Below are 19,425 nucleotides of genomic sequence, written 5' to 3' on the forward strand. Positions count from 1 at the left end.
ATAAAATTCTCAAAAAAATATATATATATATTTCTCGGGGAATAGCTTCCTGGAATTTAAAGGTTATGATAATACATCAATGAACTAACCCACATTTAATAAAACCAATTATCTAGATTTGTAAAAAAAAAATATTTAATTTTTTTTTTTTATAAAACAAGTTTAATAGTATTATTTTTTAACCAACAATCTAGATCATTTCCAACAACTAATGTAAGGTGAGTTGCTTGTTAAATTGTACTAGTGTATGACATTTTGCATATTTACTTTTCAACCATTTTATATACAGTCACCGCCAAGTTAACAGCGAGTTTGGAGAGAAGAATGCATATACGAGGTGCTACCCAAAAGTTCGGGGAATTTTATCATAATAATAAAATAGCTTACATAACTTATAATTCCACTGTCTCCTTCAAAGTAATCCTCTTGGGCATTGATACAGTGATCCCAGCGTTTTTCCCATGATTCCATGCATCCCTGGAAGTCTGCAAGTGTAAGTGTTTGAAGCACGTTCTGTGTTTCTTTCTGAATCTCAATTGTGTTAAAATGACGGCCTTTCAATTGAAATTTTATTTTCAGAAAGAGTAACAGACCATCTGAAGGATATTCCGACACTGATATGAAGAGTGAGAAAACCACTTGAAGCGTTGCATGGCTTCCCAAGGGAACTATTTCAAAGGTAATAGAGTCCACGTATAATTGGATTGTAAAAAAAAAGTATTCCAGAACCAGTCTCATTACTTTATTTGAGACCTCGTATTTATATAAAACCTTATTATTTTTTTTAGACATTATTTATATAGATAAATAATAAAGATAAAGAAAATTGAAGTGGTAGAATACAAGGTGATAAATTATCTATAAAATTTTTAGGTTTTACCCAAGTCAACAGTTTATATTAAAATACACGTGTTCCTAATTTATAAATATTCTGACGAAAAGGTTACAATACAAACTGGTTTAAAGGAACTTTGCAATGTGGCAAAGAAGAATCTTTTATTAGAAGCCTTTTTACAATGTTTTATTTGAGCTATGTAGACACACTTTGAAGAATTAATTTTATAAAATTCTTTGTAAAACACATATTTTTATAACAATATTTTCATCAATTTCTTGTAATTATAGTATACTTATTAGAGAAATATCATTTAATACTTAATTTCATTTTGTAAGCAAAATTTTTTTTTTTTTGTAAGCGAGTAATTTTGTTTTAAAAAAATAAAACTTAAACTTTAATTCTGTTTAAATTATATCCTGTAATATAATAAATAAATAAATAATATTATAATAAAATTACCTCTTGTATAGGAGTATTATGGCCAGCTGGTGGCGATAACTGTGCTGTCGCAACAACCGGAGGTGAATTTGGCCCAGAATCTGGATTACTACTAGAAGATTCAACTAGAAAAAAATAAATTAAAATATACATAAAAAATAAAAATAACGTAGTATACAACAACCCTAATCAAAAGTAAAAAAAAATCTGGCAATGATATTGTTGAACATTTCTGGCATTTGTGTAGAGCTTAAACTTTAAACTCTTTTCTCACAAATAAATATGTATATGGTAAATATTCCTGAACCACTTTTAGAACGACTTTGTAAATTGGTAAAAAATTAGCATGAATTCAGTTGTATGTTAAGGTAATATGTCCTAAAGTAACAAAAATATAATCATAATTATTATAACATATTCAAATATATGTCCTACAAATATAAAGGATGTTTGTTTTTATTTTTGGAAGAAAATCTATTCTTTTTCTAGCGACTAATAGGTCTATGCCTAATTACAGCTGTCCTATGAGAAATGAGTTTTATACATCCAAAAAAAAAAAAATACCAAACCTACTGGGATTCATGGATAGTTGGATTTGATAGAACAAACTCTGCATATGAATCAACTTTAAAATTTATCTCCTGCCAAATGGCCGTACAATAGATCCAAGCTGCAGAGTCTATTGCATAAAGCTACACTCCTCCTACCTTTCTCAGCACAATATAATCTAAAAATACAAGTCCAAAATCATATACTTTTTTAGAGAGTAGTATTGATTTTTGTATAATAAAACAGATGTAATACTTGGGTATAGAGTGTAAAAAAAAGATTATTGCGCCTAAGTGCAAAAAGTTTCTATCAAACCTAACTTTACTCGATATAATGTGAACGAATTTTATAAAGAAACTCTGGACTCACCTGTTTAAATCTAAATATTTGTTTCTTTTAATTTAATTTATACATTATATAATCTCAAAGCATGCTATTAATCAAAATTACACAGTTCATTGGTTGGTCTTGTCCAAAATTAGACCAACAATTCCAGAACAGTGCTATTAATTGAACCCTAATGATGAGTAAACAGGCATTTAAATTCAAATTAAAAAAAATCATTTCTCGAGACATGAACCTAAAACTTACAGCATTATAGACCAAATATTGTATTAAAAAATTGATAATGTTAATGAAATGAACAATAAAAAAAATATTACATCATCTGTTTAAAAAGTTTAAATATAAATAAACCAGTTAACATATAAATAATTAATAGACCATAGTGAGGCTTGCTAGCAAAATAGAGATATTTAACAAATTTGTAATGCACACAAATCATATCTAGGTGAAATAAAATTGCTTTTATTATTATAAATAATGTACCGACTATAGGATATAATGGGAAGGAAAAACCCAGACATTTTTTTAGTTACATCTTATAAACCAAATCACGGAAAAAATAGACCTGGTGGTGTAAGAAACCTACCGTCAGGCAGTACACCAAATGATATGAAATTAAACAAAAACACTCAATACAAGACAATATTTCTTGGTCTAGGAACATCACAGAAGATACTATACAAAAAAAAACATTTTATATATATATATAAGCTACCAAAACGCTTGAATAATTAAAATTAAATAAATAATACAGATTCTCTAATTTCAACAATTATTGAACATCTATTTTTCATAACCTACATTAGTAATAATTTAATTCTTTAAACCAGTTCGAATCAGTAATGCCATGCATAATTGCAATGTTATATATTTCAAATTAGCAGATCCGGCAATGCTACGCTATTGCTATTTGTAAGTATATATATAGATTAAATGAACGCAACTGAAAGTTTGATAAATATAAAAAAACAGAAAATTATGGCTTCACAAAATTTAACCTTTCACTTTTTCCCTATTTCCCCTTTTCCTTTTTTCCCCTTTTACCCACACTTAAATTGATCAACTAGTTTTTTAGTCTATAGCAAGCAAACACACATTTGAACATTGCCTTTTATAATATATATATATATATATATGTGTGTATAAATATATATGTAGGAGAAGAGACTGTTAGTATATTTTTTTGCAAAAGATTTTCTATTTTTTGTAACTAATATATATCCTGAATATGAGCCAAATCGGTCCATAAAAACAATTTTTCTAAATATTTCAACCCCAGCGCCACCTAACTGGTCCATTTTTCACAAAAATATTTCTTTTCACGTAATATATATTCTGAATACGAGCCTAATTGGACCATAAATATAATCTTTTGAAATATCCTGACCCCAGTGCCACCTAGCAGGTCCAAACTAACATTCACAGGTGTGCAGAGAGCAACTCACCAGTTTCACTGCAATCAGATAAATGGTATAGGAACGCATACAGGACAAACAAACAGACATTCATTTTTATATCAGTTCAAATATAAGATACATCAGTTCCTACAACTATATGTAATATACATTTTGCAAAATATTTTTTTCTAAACTCAACCAGCATAGGAAAAGTAACAATATGCAGAATACCATTATCTCATAATTATTACACAATGAATTTTTTTTTTTTTTTTAATTGATTACAAATGAATATTTATTCAAATGAATTAATCTGTCAGGCTTTCATCGCATTTTCTTTATTAAAAATTTAATTTATTTTAATGCTTTATACAAGATGATTCATAGAAACGGGAAATTTTAAAAATTAAATAACGTTAATGAAAAATTGTTTTTAGAAAATGAATTTTATTTCATGTAATTATACAAATGTTGCCATTTTAGGATACATACATTTTAGTTTATTTTTTAAAGATGACATCTTGCAGGTGACCTCCTCTTCTACATAAACACTCACGAAGTCTCTTCGTTAAATTGTTCACGGTTTGACATAACATCTCGACTGGAATTCCCGCAATTGCTTCTCGGATATTTGGCTTCAGTTATTCTATTGTAGCAGGTCTACTGTGGAAAACTTTGCTTTTAAGGTGACCCCGCAAAAGGTAATCGCAAGCTGAGAGATCAGGCGATCTGGGAGGCCATCTAATGTCACCGTTTCGTGAAATGACACGTTGTCCAAACAATCGGCGTACAGCTGCCTTCGATATTCATGCAGTATGTGACGTTGCTCCGTCTTGTTGAAACCAGGCTGTGTTAAGAATCGGTGGAAATCTCTTTTGTTGTTCCACAACAAAGGTTTCAAGCACAGCTACGTAACGAGCCGACATCACTGTAATCGAAAGACCGTTGTCATCCTCAAAAAAATAAAGGCCTATAACACCGTAAGATGACATAGCACCACCACACGGTCACTTTCTGGCTGTGCAACGGATGCTGGTGTAGCTGCGTAGGATTTTCTTGTGCCCGGTATCTGAAATTTTGCTCGTTAACAAATCCACTGAGGTGGAAATGCGCTTCGTTTGACATCTACAGTTCGTGAACAAACTCCTCGTTATCGTTTATCTTCTGAAGCATTAAATTACAGAATTGTGCTCGCACAACTGCATCGTTCGGTTTCAGTTCCTGGACGATCTGCAACTTGTACGGATGGAATTGCAAGTCCTTCACTAACATTCTTCGAACGCTTGATCTATGCGATTGTAAAGATGCTGAGAGACGACGTATTGACCGATGTGGACTTCGTGTGACTGCATCTTGTAAAGCTTGAACATTCTGTGGTGTACGGACGATTCGCTCACGGCCTGGAGGTTTCTTTTTCGTTGCCGATCCGGTTTCCTCAAAATTAGATATCCGTGTTTTAATTGCACGTGCTGATGGAATACGATCGTGCCGTCACAGATTAAAATGACGGCGAAATTCTCTACGCGCTCCCTCCACACTGTCATTGTTTTTGTAAAACGCTTTGATAGCAAATGCACGTTGCGCACCGCTCCAAGGATCCATGACAACTAAATGGCAGGTTAGGTTAGAGAGGCTGGCACCACTTATCAAGTGGTACCAATCGCCCACGGCTACCAACACAACTTTCAAAATTTCCTGTTTCTTTGAATCACCTGTATAATACAAACTGATCATAAATTATCTTAAATTATGTATACAAAGTACGATGTTATTTTCCTTTTTTTTTTATTTTTATTTTTTTTAATAACTTTTTAAGAGATATAACTTTTTTTAAATATATAACTTTTTAAGAGAATATAAAAAAATTAATTCTTAAATACATTTAAAAACCAAATTCTACTTGTCATTTATGACAATCGCTTTCAAAATGGCAACCATTAAAAAAAAACAAAAAAACGATCTTTGTTCTTCGTAAAATAAAACTTTTTTTTAATACATTTATAAAATACATAAAATTCTTTTATTTGAAATCTTTATGAACAATTATATAAAAAAAATATTCTAAAAACATCAAATAAAAGCAATACCAAATCCAAGATGGTGACATGATTTTATTTAAATTTTTTTTATTACTGATGTTCTCCAATACTTATGATCAAAAGAATAAGTATTGTGCATTCACTCGACTGTTTTACAGCATTTCACATGACAACTGTATATTTCTTTCAAACATCACTCTAATACTGTATACTGTTTTTAAAGTCTTAAAAAAAAAATACTAACCGAATCTCAGAAACATTGTCAATTCTCATATTAATTTAAAAAAGTTATAATTCATATATAATAAAGCACTGAGAATGTTAGACTATAGCAAAACATTTAAAAAAAACAGGTCAATCAACCTTAAGTCCTTCAAGTGGACCAACTTCCAAAAGGTAAATTGTTAACTTTAGAGTTAACCCTTATATTTCCTTTTCGTAGTAACATTTTTATTAATCAAAATAAATATTTGTTTTTTCGTCATAACTGAATGGTATTAAAATTATATCATAAACAGGAATTTTATTTTCAATTACTAAGATCTATAAAACTAAAATTCCATATAGCTTTTGATATCAATAAAAAAAAACTTTATCTAGTAATTTTTATATATTTTTTTTAAACAAAATAAAATAGCACTCTAAGAAAAAAGAACCTATAAATTTTATTATTTCACACAAAAAACATCATGCAGTTAATTAGAAAAAAATATATATATATTTAATTAAAATAAAAGCTATAAAATAAAACACACCATGCTTTTAATTAATAAAAACATTATAATAATGATAACATACTCGCTAACTGTGACTTCCTCTTCAAATGACGATCTCTTCTTCTTGCGATAGGACTGGAACGACGTTCGATAACCCTCTGTTTCAATCGCACTTTCAACAGATTTGGCTCCGAAGCTGTGTCAATCATTATTATTATAAACACATTGCGCACGCGCACAAAACTACATGCATATGAAACAATCATGCGCACATGTTTTTCTTCTTTGAAATACGCATGCATTCACACATTTATCCATGTATGACATGCAATCATACATACACCCACATTTAATTAACAAATATTATTTCTTTTATTGTTATGACAAAAGCAATATTTATCAAAATTATTTATATACAAATTTATAAATAGTGTTTGTCATTGTTACACATTTTTAGCAATTAACTATTTTTATCTATTAATAATCATATTTTATAAAATCAGTGGGGATTATTTATAAATAAATTGCATATAATTACTTAATATATAAAATAAAAAAATCTGATATGGACAATACATGACTTCCTTGTATGCCTATTAAAATAATTATTAATAAATTAATATATTTAAATTAAAAAAAAAAAAAGGAGATGAAGTCGATTAGAACCGATGTGCCTTCCCCTAAGATCCAAATATTTCATTTATTAAAATTTTATTTGGCTATAACTCTGAAACCAATGAAAATAAATACCACTCATGATATACCGTTAAAAAGCTTTCAATGAGAACTTATTACTAGTTAAGAAAAAATCTAAAAAATTTAGATTTTGGCCTTTTTTGGACACTTTTGGTTCAGTCAATTGCAATCAAAAGGGGAAGTATACAACTGGATGTTACAGCAGTCCTAAATCCAAAATTTCAACATCCTACAGCAAATTGCAAGATACATATGTATATACATATAGACATCATACCAAAACTAGTCAAAATGGATTCAGGAATGGTCAAAATGAATATTTCCACTGAAATCTGAAAACCGAAATTTTTCATGATCACAATACTTCCTTTTTCTTAGTACAAGGGAGTAAAAAAAAATAAAAGCTTTTCGCCAAATCTTTCCTAGTATTTTTTCCTAATTACATCGAGTATTTACAGGTAAAAAATTTATTCCATTTCCAAGTAATAACATTATTTAATATTCTCTCTTATACGCTTATTTACTTTACTAATTAAAAAAAAAATAATAAAAATACTTTCTAAATAGATTTATTAATGGTGTTACTGATAATACGAGACATGTTTTTAAAGTAAGTATCGTTTTGAAATTCTGCCGCTGCTATGCTGTGGTCGGAATTCCACACATGCGCACTGTGTAGCCGCATCGGTTGGCAAGCCACAGACGCCATTATGAAAATATTCGACTGTGTTTACATTTGTTTGTGAGTATTTAAAATGCTTCTGCTGATTGAGAATCTTGCCGATGTGTGAAATAAGTGGCATGATTCATTTTCTTAATTCTTAAGGTGTGAAAGCGGCTGAAATTCATCATCAAATCAGTGAAGTTAATGGAGAAAAAATTAAGAGAAATGGAATGGTACGAAAATGGGTTAGAGCTTTTAAAGATGACTGCCAGAAAGGTCTATGAACATGAATTATATAATAATAATACATAATTCATATCTATGAGGAACGGAATGGATGACCTTCTGTCATTACTGAAGATTTGCTGCAAAAAGTTGACAAAAAAGTGAGAGAAAACAGACGCTTTATGACTTTTTCGCTATCTAAGAGTTTCCTCAAGTTTCAAGAAGTGTTGGTCTATGAAATTGTGACCGAATGCTTAAATTATCAATGATGACGGTATCAAAGCGACCGTGTTACAGTGGTTATTAAGTCAGGCGGCAGGGTTCTATGATGATGGTGTTCAAAAGCTGGTTGCACGATTCAAGTGCCTTAATTTGGTGGCACTAATTATGTAGAAAAGTAGATTAAAGTACAGGCTTTCACGTAAAAATAAAATTGTTAATAGTGAACTTGTTTTTTTTTTTTTTAATTTCAAAACGGTACTTACTTTATAAATATGCCTCGTATTACATTTTGATAAGATAAAAATATTAATCGAAAAAAATTTAATTGTATCAAATAGGTTAAACTAATATTAAGTAGCCAAAGCATAGATTGGAAAAACAGACAGAAGATAAATTAATCTTGAAAATCAAAATTAAAAAAAATAATATTTTAAGTACAGGTTCCATTCAACCCCCTTGTTTTTTTAAAGCTTAAAAAAGGTGCATTTTAGGAGGTAATTATTTATTTCAATAAGCTGATAACCTGACGGTGCAATATTAATAAAAAAAAATTATAGTTTTATAGGTACTTACATATTAATGCCACCGCAGCTACAGCTTTATTTAAAATAAAAACAAAGTGGTCAATCGGATTTTGGTGGAAAATGAACAGTCTCTTTATTAATTTTATAAATATAATTTAACCAAACTTAAATTACGCTTGCTAATCTTGATTAATTAACACCGTAACGTTTTGAATATTTATTTAATAAATTCAGTAATTATTGCAATTATTTATTATTTAAATAATCAAAAAACTCCTGTTAATTAGTCAATGTTAGCGAGCGAAGCGAGCGTAGGTTAAGTTTGGTTAATAAAATAAATAAATATAAATAACCATTTATTAAAATTAATAAAGAGACTATTTTGAATCCTATGTTAAACTCTATATCGGCCCATTTTCCACCGAAATCCAATTGACTACTTTGTTTTTAAATAAAGCAGTAGCTGCGGTGGTGTTAATACATATGTACCATTTTATAAAAGAAAAAAAAATACTAATAATAATACAGGATATCCCTTGTCTGATGAAGTCAAAAATTAGGCAAAAGCTGGGTTTTATATATATATATATATATATATATATATACAGGCAAATTTAAACTGTTCTAATCAATGAATTTTGAAAGAATGTTGAATATTCCACCAAAATCTCGTCAACTTACAACTTTAATAATTTAAATAATAAAATAAATCTTTTATCATACCACAAACTCAATTTTCTACAGTCAAAAATAAAAAAATGCCATAAACTATCCCTCTTCTCTTTTAATTTTGTCCAAAATATGTATTGCCATCCTGACCCCTGTAGGAGAAGACACCTGTCTTGCAATGATTGTGGTCACCAAACCATTTCCTCCACTCCTAGCCCAGATGGGCTTTACGGAGGTCATCTTATAGACCCTCTAAACTTGTTAACACAACACATCAGTGTGATCTCTGTCAGGATGCCACCAATGCAAATGCCTCAATAGACATTTCCATCAGTATATTTTACATAACCTATTATTGTCTTCATACGGCTTCTTCCGACCACGACAACCTACCATAACATCTTAAATTCCTCAACTATCAAATTAACCGATTCACAAAAGCACAATCCCTGCGTCTTCCTTTAAAATCGAAGTTTTCACACAAAAACCTTCCCTATACAGTATGTCTGAAAATTTCCCGAATTAAATTTTTCTAGTCGATACAAGTAGCATCATCTCTCGGACAACCAAGGAACTACATAGTACGATGTCTGACGAGTGTGTGTACAATATTTCATCACATTTCGTCACTCCAGTCTCGAGTTATATTCGATCGTGAACGTTGTATTCATGTGACCTTGTGCGAGCTCAGAACATGGAAAAGAGAAACGCAATAAAATTTTATGTTCGACTTGAGAATATTTCGTTGAAACTTATTCTACAATACCACAACCATTCAGTGATGACACCACATCTTGTACTATAACATACATGTGGTGGAAGCGGTTTAAAGATAGTTGTTTAAATAGGAATGCTTATAAGCATAAAAATAAATATTTAATTATATTGACAAAGCTTAATGTTTAATTAAATCATTTCAAAACAAAATCAATTCGACCATATTTCATCTATCGTATAATAATAAAATATCAGAAAATTTGGCTTTAAAGGTAACTGAATTCTATCATTTTCATTAATTGGAATTCTATCAATGTGATCACAATGTTACATACATCTATCTACCTGAGAAGTAACACCACAGTTGATTTTTAACAACATTTAATAAAATTAAATAATATTACATACTTGACAAACACCATTTATAAAAAATATAAACAGTAAATATTTATATATAAAAAAAAAAAAAACAATACTACAATATAATTTTATACATGGTTAATTCACACACAAACAAAACTACCTTTTTTAGAAGAAAATACAAAGATACTTATTTTAAAAGTATAATGCGTGTAGAAAGTACTTCATATAAACAAATTAACATTTTATATAATTTATTTATTATTTTTTTAAAATAGAAATTTTAAGATACTAAAAAAAAAAATATTTAAGTTAAATCTATACGAAATGATTTGATAATAATAGAGAAAGGATGTAAAATAAAATTTTCAAATTTAAATGGAAATTAAAAAGATTATTATTTATTTATAATGAAAATAATATTTCGTAAAATGATTTTATACAAATAAAGTAGCACGTTGACCTGAATGGAAACAATTATTAAAAAGTGGCTGTTTTTTAACAAGTCTTGATAAATTTTATCCAGCTATTTATCACAGTAAATTTCAGAAAGAAAAAACAAAAAAATCAAGTGGTTAACACTTAATTAATAATATAGAATGGAGCGAATAAATTCATTAAAAAAAAATTTACCAAGTTTTTGTGAAAGCTTCCACATTAATATAACAACAATAATTCAAGCATAGCATGTAATAATAGTTACATGTAAATCTAATGTTTATTTTTTTGTTGAGATTTACTCCAAATTGTGTGTAATTACTTTAAATTCTTAACACTACGGCATAGTTTAAGCATACGCATCTAAAAAAGTTTTCAATTCTCATATTTAACGATAAAAAAAAATTATAAATTATACGTAAATACAATTACGTTTAAAAAAACCTGTTTAAACAAAGAACTTCTTTTTGTCAAGAATGATGAAAAAAGTTAAAATATTTAACAAAAATTTATGGTTAATTTAAAATTTAAAAAACAAACTAAAAATAGAAAACAAAGAAGAGAATACCAATATTAAAATTAACTACATTTTAAAAACCAAATTGATTAGTTTTAAAAAAAAAACACTCAAAAATGATTAATTAAAATTAAAATAATTAAAAGGGAAAAAATTTTATATATATATATACTTAAAATAAACATAATTACCAGTTTTCCTCAGAGGAAAGTCTTCATCAAATTTTCCTAATATTGGATTTAAATGATAAGGTGCAACATTTACAGCAGAGCCAGCCTGTTGTCCGTGTTCTGATGAGGCATTCTGCAGCACAGTCCTAAAAAGAAATAAATAAAACTTATAAGGGAAGATTTTAAAGATAATATAAATAAAGTTTACAAGTACTGATTGATAAAACACTAGACAAAAAAATATTTAAAAATTAATTTGTTGATCAGATTTCTTTCTACAAGACCAAGTTGGCCACAGCTAATAGATATTACTACACTTTCTAACAAACATATCCACAAAGTCAGGAGGAACAGATTGTAGTTTATTAGGTGTCATACATAATTGTTGATGCTATCTTCAAAATTAATTATACTTTCTTATAACACTATCTTCAATTTTCTTTCCTTAATTAAGGTTTAGTATATATTAAGGTAAATTTGATTTATCTGGTGATTATACATAATCTCCTCCATTTAATAAATATACCGGTCATTTTACATAGTCTCCATATTAACATATATTTTACGTATTAAAATAACTCAACTATAAGCAGTAATTATTGAATTTTATTAATTAGATATCAATACTGTTAATTAGTTAAAGTTATTAAGCGTAGGTTATGTTTGGTTAGATTATGTTGATTCCATTTAATGACAAATCGTATGTATATCAATATAACCTAACCAAACATAACCTACACTCACTAACCTCATCTTAAATACACAAATAACATAGGTTATTCTTCAACTGTGGAGGCGATTATATATATTAACCAGCAACTTTGCATAACCACTGGATTAATCAAATTAACCGTAACATATGCAACTTACATCCTCAATGAGGTCCACAATAATGGGAACCAATCTATATGATATCTTGATTGAAACGTGCACAGGATTCTAGATAAAAGGTTAACAATAAACATTACACAATTCCCGGAGATGAATGAGATCATTTATTTAGAAACTCAAAACTGTTTTCATATAGCTTTCTAATTTGTAGGAAAAACTATATATTTTTACAACTTATATTTGTTATGCCAATCAAAAAAACATCTCAGATAAAGAAATTAAGGTTCAATTAATGACACTATATGTATAATTACTAACTTAAACAGGAATAGACAGATAATCAATGGACAAAACCTTTACTTGATGAAAATCCATCACAGCAAAAAAAAGAAAACATATATTAAAAAAAAACATACTTTGTTTTAATTTTCTTCTGTTAGGAATTGACTAACTATACTGTGGCTCACAACCTTTTTCTAAAATATTAATTTCTGGCTATAAATAAAGCACAATATAACAAAAAAAAAAATATAGGTAACTGACAATATGCTGGAGCGAAATAGAAGAACAAAGCCGTGACAGACTGAATATTTAAAAAGAATGGGAATAGAAAATTTAATTGCAGTTACAGAAGGAAGAAAAGTTGAACACCAAAGAGTAAACTGTGAAATAAGATAACAATAAAACTGAAGAGGAGATGTGATGTTCAGAAGTATGGAGACCAACAAATAAGAGATGGTACGTGGACCAAGAACTGTATAAATATGCCCTGCAGAAACTTGAACTGGAAATCAGAACCTCTGAAAAATTAGCTGTTTTGTGAACGGTAAAGACTTAAAAACCACTTACCAAACTGTAAAACAGAATAGTAGTTATTATTGGATAATTGAATCCTGATACTAAAGAACTCTCTAGGGACTTATTCCTGTCCACATATTTTAGAAGTATTAGAAAGTCTAACTTTTGTTAATGGATACTTTTTTAATTAGGCATATAGTACAGCCACTGGTTATAAAACACCTGAGAATTTTACAAGAAACTATTCTAACCAGATAATACCAAAGATGCACTTAGCTTTACAGGTCCTAGGATTTTCCACTAGACTATAAAAAATATATTATTATATTACATTAATATATATATGATATCTCGAACTTTCATTGAAAGTGCAGTATAAGACAGACAATACCAACCTGGAAGAAATCTCAAAGCCCTGTCCCAGCAGTAAGTACCAATATCTCAGGAGAACAGAGCACATTTACCCAAACAGACAAGCAGATGGTTTTAGTTGATTCAAAAGAAAAAACATCTCAACCATTCACAGTATTGTGTGGCAAATGAAATCATACCTACAGTCTAATAAATTGTTCAGTTAGACCTTCGACTGACTGGAGATCTATTCCTGTCTAAATGAAATTTTCATTGATATAAAACATCCTACTTCTTTTATATAACATAATACACTCTTTATTAAATCTATATGACAGTTGAAAAAATAAATTAAATACTTCCCTGATTACTAATAATAATTTCAAAAACAATAGTTCATCATAGTTATCAGGCTGTGCGATAAATCTGTTAATGACAATGCATGATATCAATATAATTCTAAGAATAATAATAATAAACACGATTAATAATTGATCTATAATTAGAAACAAATTAATAGAGAGAAGTGAAAATATTAAGTCAGGTGCTCTGCGCATGACAAACGCACACGTACGGAGTTATACGCACACGCATATGACAAGGGTGTTTAATATTAATAGATGTAACCGTAGTGTTTATATATATATTAAACAATAGGGATTAAAAATAGATTTAACAATAGCATGTGTGTAAGTTAAAACTACAAACAATATAGAAGAACTGTTTTAAATTATTCAGTTTTATTTATAAAACTTCTCTTACATTACGAATACAAATATATACAACAACTTTGACACCAGTAACCCTACTACCAAATCTAATTATAAATATATTCATAATAACATATACACACAAACAACTATACATCATATTATACTGTTTCAAAATTCTTTTTTTTTTATTACCTTTATATATAGACACAGTAGGTGGTATTATTTTAATTAATGATAAATAGTTATAAAAAAAAATTGACGTATATTGTTATTTAAAAATATACACATGGAAATGTTACTTCATCAAAAATAGCAATCTAATTTCAATACAACATAAACATACAAAAGGCAGGAAGGAGAGAGGGGAAAATAATAAATTACTTGTATAACATTTGCAAATTTAAAGTCATTAAAAGCTCTGGGGTAAACCCTGTGTGTTCAGGGAGCCCTGAGTGAACTCCAGGGTTTTCCTCGGCTGATCTGGGCCCTGGAGTCCAGTGGGCAGAGTCCCGACCGGCTAGTATATAAATATATATATACTTACAAATGACATTTAAACTAGCTACGATACAATATTAATTTTATAGCTTATACGTTTAAAAAGCAACACGTACACTAACTAACTGAACAAGGAATGCAGCTGCCTACAAAAAAAGTTATATAAAAGTAAAACTAGATATTACGAGATACTTTACGCTAAACAAATAAAAAAATGTTACAGCTGATTTCTAAAACTAATTTATAGTATCTATCCCTCTCATTTAAGTACAAATTCTGGTTAGACTTGCTGTAATTCATGTGGTATGAAAGTGAGAAAAAGGAAAAGTGTTTTTGGTAGACCCTGAAAAAGGTAATGAAAACAATTTTGTTCTGCAATAACAGAAAAGCTATAAAAAATAAAAAAGTTAATGGAAATTAGAATAAAATGTAAAATAAAAGAAAGAGAACATGAATAGAATAAAACGTAAAATAAAAAAAAAAAGATACACGAATAAAAAGCAACTGAATTCTACTTACCAGCTGCGGAAACCCTGTGGAGGGACAGTTCCATTAGCTGCAGCAGCTGCCTCACGTTGTTTCTTATTTAAAAGAAATCCCTGTAAAATATTAATATACTGATAATATATAAACTGTAACAGTGCAGGAGTTCTATTAAAAATTATTTATCCTTTAGTTGTAAAACAATATTAATGCTGAAATTTCATTTTTTAATAAATTACAGCTGTGAAATTTATGTTCAATCATATTAAATAAACTTATCTTAATACTGAATTTTATCTGTCCACTTTGACTAAAAAATCTGCTGTCAACTTCTCAAAATTAAAATTCTAAAATTGTCCAAAGTCTACAACTTAAAAGACGAAGAAAACAAACTGTAATTGTATTAATAACATTATCTTTTTTTTCTTCTGAGGTTTAGTACAGTGATGTAAGCTGAACTTCCCAAAAAAAGATTTTTTCAGTAACAATCATGCCACAAATGTTTTGGCCATAATCATATCAAATACTTATTTTAAAATATGATGTCTCGTGTTGAACACAAAAACAATAAATTTTGTTAAAGGTATGGTAATACAAAAACTGAAATAATATTTAAAATTTAAAAAACATTTAAGACATTAATATGGTATTACATTATAAACAAATGGTATAACAATTTCAAAAAATGATTGAATTTTGGTAGAAATTTATAGAAATTTTAGTAGATCATTAAGATTAAATGTGGATACCACTTAAAAAATCATCACAATTAATAAAGAAAAAATCATTTGTTAAAGATAATAGTGTTTAAAATGTGATCCAACGTTATAGAAGAATGTTTCCTTCTTTTGTTGCACGTTTAATTGACGAAAAATGGGTTACACAATGCAGCAGAGAATATTCATTGTCCTCCTAATACGTTACATGTACCAGTTACGCCCAGACCCAGAATGCCTTCACAGAAAAGTATGGTGTGGATGTACCAACAAACAAGTCCTTCATCAAGCAGCTGTACGACAAGTTCCAAGAGACAGGGAATGTGACAGATGTAGTCAAAAGTAGTCAACCGAAAGTGCTAATACATAATAGGCGAATCTTCATGACATTCTTTCATGGCACAATGAACAGTGAGCACTACGTACAGATAGTGCAGTAACAATTTGTAAATACAGGGTTATCATAAAAGAATGGTGCGGTTTTAGTAATTCATAGGAAGATTGTAGGGAAATTTCTAGATGTTATATTGGTATCGCTGAAAGGGTTACCAGCCTAACATCCAGGCAACGTTTAGGGTAAGACCAACATAAAAGTTTGTTTATCAGCAGTTGTAACCACAACGTCAGTTCTTGTATTGCTGTTGTGGTGAGTTGAGTGAGTTACTATGTTCTCGGATAAAGACAAAGCAATATGTGTTTTATTGATAGCCTTATTAAAATCCGTAATTTTAGTTCAACGTGCGTTTCGACGTGAATTCGGAAGAGATCCGCCACACAAAAATAACATAACACGTCGGTTCAAACGATTCGAAGAAACCGGATCGGTTAAGAAACAGAACTCAACCTGCAGACCGAGTATACCAGACGAAACGGTTGAACTAATTAGACGATCGGCAATTAGAAGTCCTGGGAAGTCCATCCCCCGTCGAAGCGTCGAATTAGGTATTCCAAAATCAACAGTTCACAAAGTTTTACGTAAAAAACTGAAATTACACGCTTATAAAATCCAGATACTGGAGGAATTGAAACCCGATGATGGTGTAAAACGTTACAATTTCACCGTTGAAATGTCGGGCAGAATAAGTGAAAATGAATCATTTTTAGACGATATAATTTTTACAGATAAAGCTACATTCCATGTGAATGGATGTGTTAACATACACAATTCACGAATACGGGGCTCTGAAAACCCACACGCAATTATTGACAAACAATAATGTTTGGTGTTGTGTGATGAAATCTCGTCTAATAAGGCCTTTCTTCTTTGCTGAAAAAACAATTAGTGGAGTTGCGTATCTTGACATGTTAACAGATTATTGCTTTGCTCAGCCGGATGAACTCGAAAACATTCATCAACTTCATTTCCAACAAGATGGTGCTCCCCTGCACTTCAATGCATCGGTCACGAACGCTTTGAATGAAAAATTTGGAGATCGATGGATAGGGCGGCAAGGACCCGTACTTTGGCCTCCAAGGAGTCCAGACCTGACACCTTGGGATTTTTCTTATGGGGTACATCAAAAGCATTGTTTATACACAAAAAATTCACGACCTAAACCGCTTAAAAAACAGGATTAATGAAGCAATGACAACCGTTAACGAAGAAATGTTAACTAATGTTTGGAGAGAAGTTGAGTATCGTTTGGACATTTGTCGAGCGACTAAGGGCGCACTAATTGAAATTTATTAATTATGTATAAAAAATGTTTGAGACGACAAATTTGAAAAATAAAAAACATATACTGTAAGTAATTCTGTTTTAATTTAAACCATGTTCATAACCGCACCATTTTTTTATGATAACCCTGTTGTATTATACCTGCAAACCAACTTACAGTACATGTGGTTTCAGCAGCACAATGCTATGGATCATACAGTCAACAACACTATGACTTTTTCAGATCGGTGTTTTCATGGACTGAGGAGTTGTAGACAGTCGCTGACTGTAGTCAGACTCCTGATTTACCCCTTCCTGACTTTTTCTTGTGGAGATACCTTAAGGATGCTGCTTACAAAACTCATCCTCACACCATTCCCGAATTGCAAGCGAAAATTAATGATGAGTTGCGGGTAATTCCTCAATAAACATTACATGTGTTTAAGAGCATGTAATGTCGTATTCAATTTTGTGAATCACATAATGGAAGTCACTTTCAACAACTATTGTAACTTATTCATTTTCCAATAAGGTTCGCTTTTTGAACACTTGTAAAAATATATATATAATTAGAAATGTATAGATTCACTGCTCCATGGATAAAAAAGGAACTATCGTAACATTTAGATGGATAGATCAAGGGAAACCGTGGTAAAACTTTAATCAAAGGAGCATCATAAAATACACCAATTAATTATAAAATAAGGAAAAAACAGATGTGATTAAAGTACATACAAATTAATGAAGATACCTATTAGATACATAAAAAATAATTCATAATTCAAAAGGCGTTAATGAAAATGATTTGACCCCACATTTATGTACACAATGAGCAGGATTCAGAAATTTTGGGGTTTTTAAAAAATTTGAATTTTCTTTAAAAGAAAATCTTTTAATTATATTTAAAATAAATTGGTAGGAAGATTTTTTAAAAATAGTTCAGTAATTTATTAAAAAAGATAATAGAAGCATAATAAGGGTCTTCCTTGTAATTTAAAGTATTATGTTAAACTATACAAAAACACTTCTATTGTATAGTTTAATAAAAGTAGGTATCGTTCATTTTTTGAAAATAAGTGACAACCTTTTTTAGCAGAGATTGTACATTATAAAAATAAATAAAGGGACAAGTAAACATATATCATTTTCCAAATATCAGTCTACATGATCCATAGTTATGGGGTGGGCCAAAACAGGTAATATATATTATTAACAAAATATGACTGAAAAATAAACTGTAAAAAAAAAAGTATGACAACAAAAAACCGCTTACTTGTAATTTTTGTTTAACTTCAGATGATGCAACAGCACTCTGTTCATGTTTTTCTTTCTTCTTTAAAGATTCAAGTCGTTCCTTTTCACGAGCTTGTTCCTTTTGCTGCTCCCATAATTCCTGAAACATATGAAAATAAATTAATTAATCGCAAACAATTATAAAAATTTTGTTTTTTTGGAAAAAAAATTCCAAATTAATATCATCAATAATCAAACAAAATGATTATTTTATAAATGAAAGTTGATCTATCAACTCGTGGATTAAATTACTTATATTTGCTGACTAGTAGAGATTATAAGTGCAGTTCATTATAATTGCTTCAATTTCTACTAGTGAAAGGTTTATTTTTAGTATATATGACTTTTCTAAGAAATCGACATTAGTAAGATTTAAAACAGAACCAAATGTTAATTTATATATTTAGTTTTTTAAGTGATATTTCACAACTGTCATGGGTCATGAAAAATTTTATATATTTATGAAGATTACTTTCTTTAAATAATTGATTAATTTTTAAAAAATACTCTGTAGTCCTTGAACAGTAGACAAACTCGATCATTTTGTATTGAATTAAATAA

At 29.3% G+C, this 19,425-nt stretch overlaps 1 protein-coding gene across 4 annotated transcripts in view; it reads right to left on the reverse strand.

Moving 5' to 3' along the window:
• The window catches only part of HDAC4 (histone deacetylase 4), a 425,916-nt gene that overhangs the window by 47,727 nt on the left and 358,764 nt on the right, over window positions 1-19,425 (reverse strand). For 3 of the 4 annotated variants that reach the window (XR_012758717.1, XM_075381376.1, XM_075381377.1), the window contains 5 exons: window positions 18,845-18,964; window positions 15,235-15,314; window positions 11,546-11,670; window positions 6,405-6,518; window positions 1,298-1,401 (listed from right to left, as the gene is read on the reverse strand). Coding sequence is in view for 3 of the 4 variants with exons in the window: in XM_075381376.1 (XP_075237491.1) it covers window positions 1,298-1,401; window positions 6,405-6,518; window positions 11,546-11,670; window positions 15,235-15,314; window positions 18,845-18,964 (543 nt within the window). In the remaining variant the exon portion in view is untranslated. The remainder of the gene's footprint in view (window positions 1-1,297; window positions 1,402-6,404; window positions 6,519-11,545; window positions 11,671-15,234; window positions 15,315-18,844; window positions 18,965-19,425) is intronic. The other variant, XM_075381378.1, reaches the window with a different exon arrangement.

This window comes from Lycorma delicatula, chromosome 13, assembly GCF_047948215.1.
Source record: "Lycorma delicatula isolate Av1 chromosome 13, ASM4794821v1, whole genome shotgun sequence".
NCBI classification, from domain to species: Eukaryota; Metazoa; Arthropoda; class Insecta; order Hemiptera; family Fulgoridae; genus Lycorma; species Lycorma delicatula.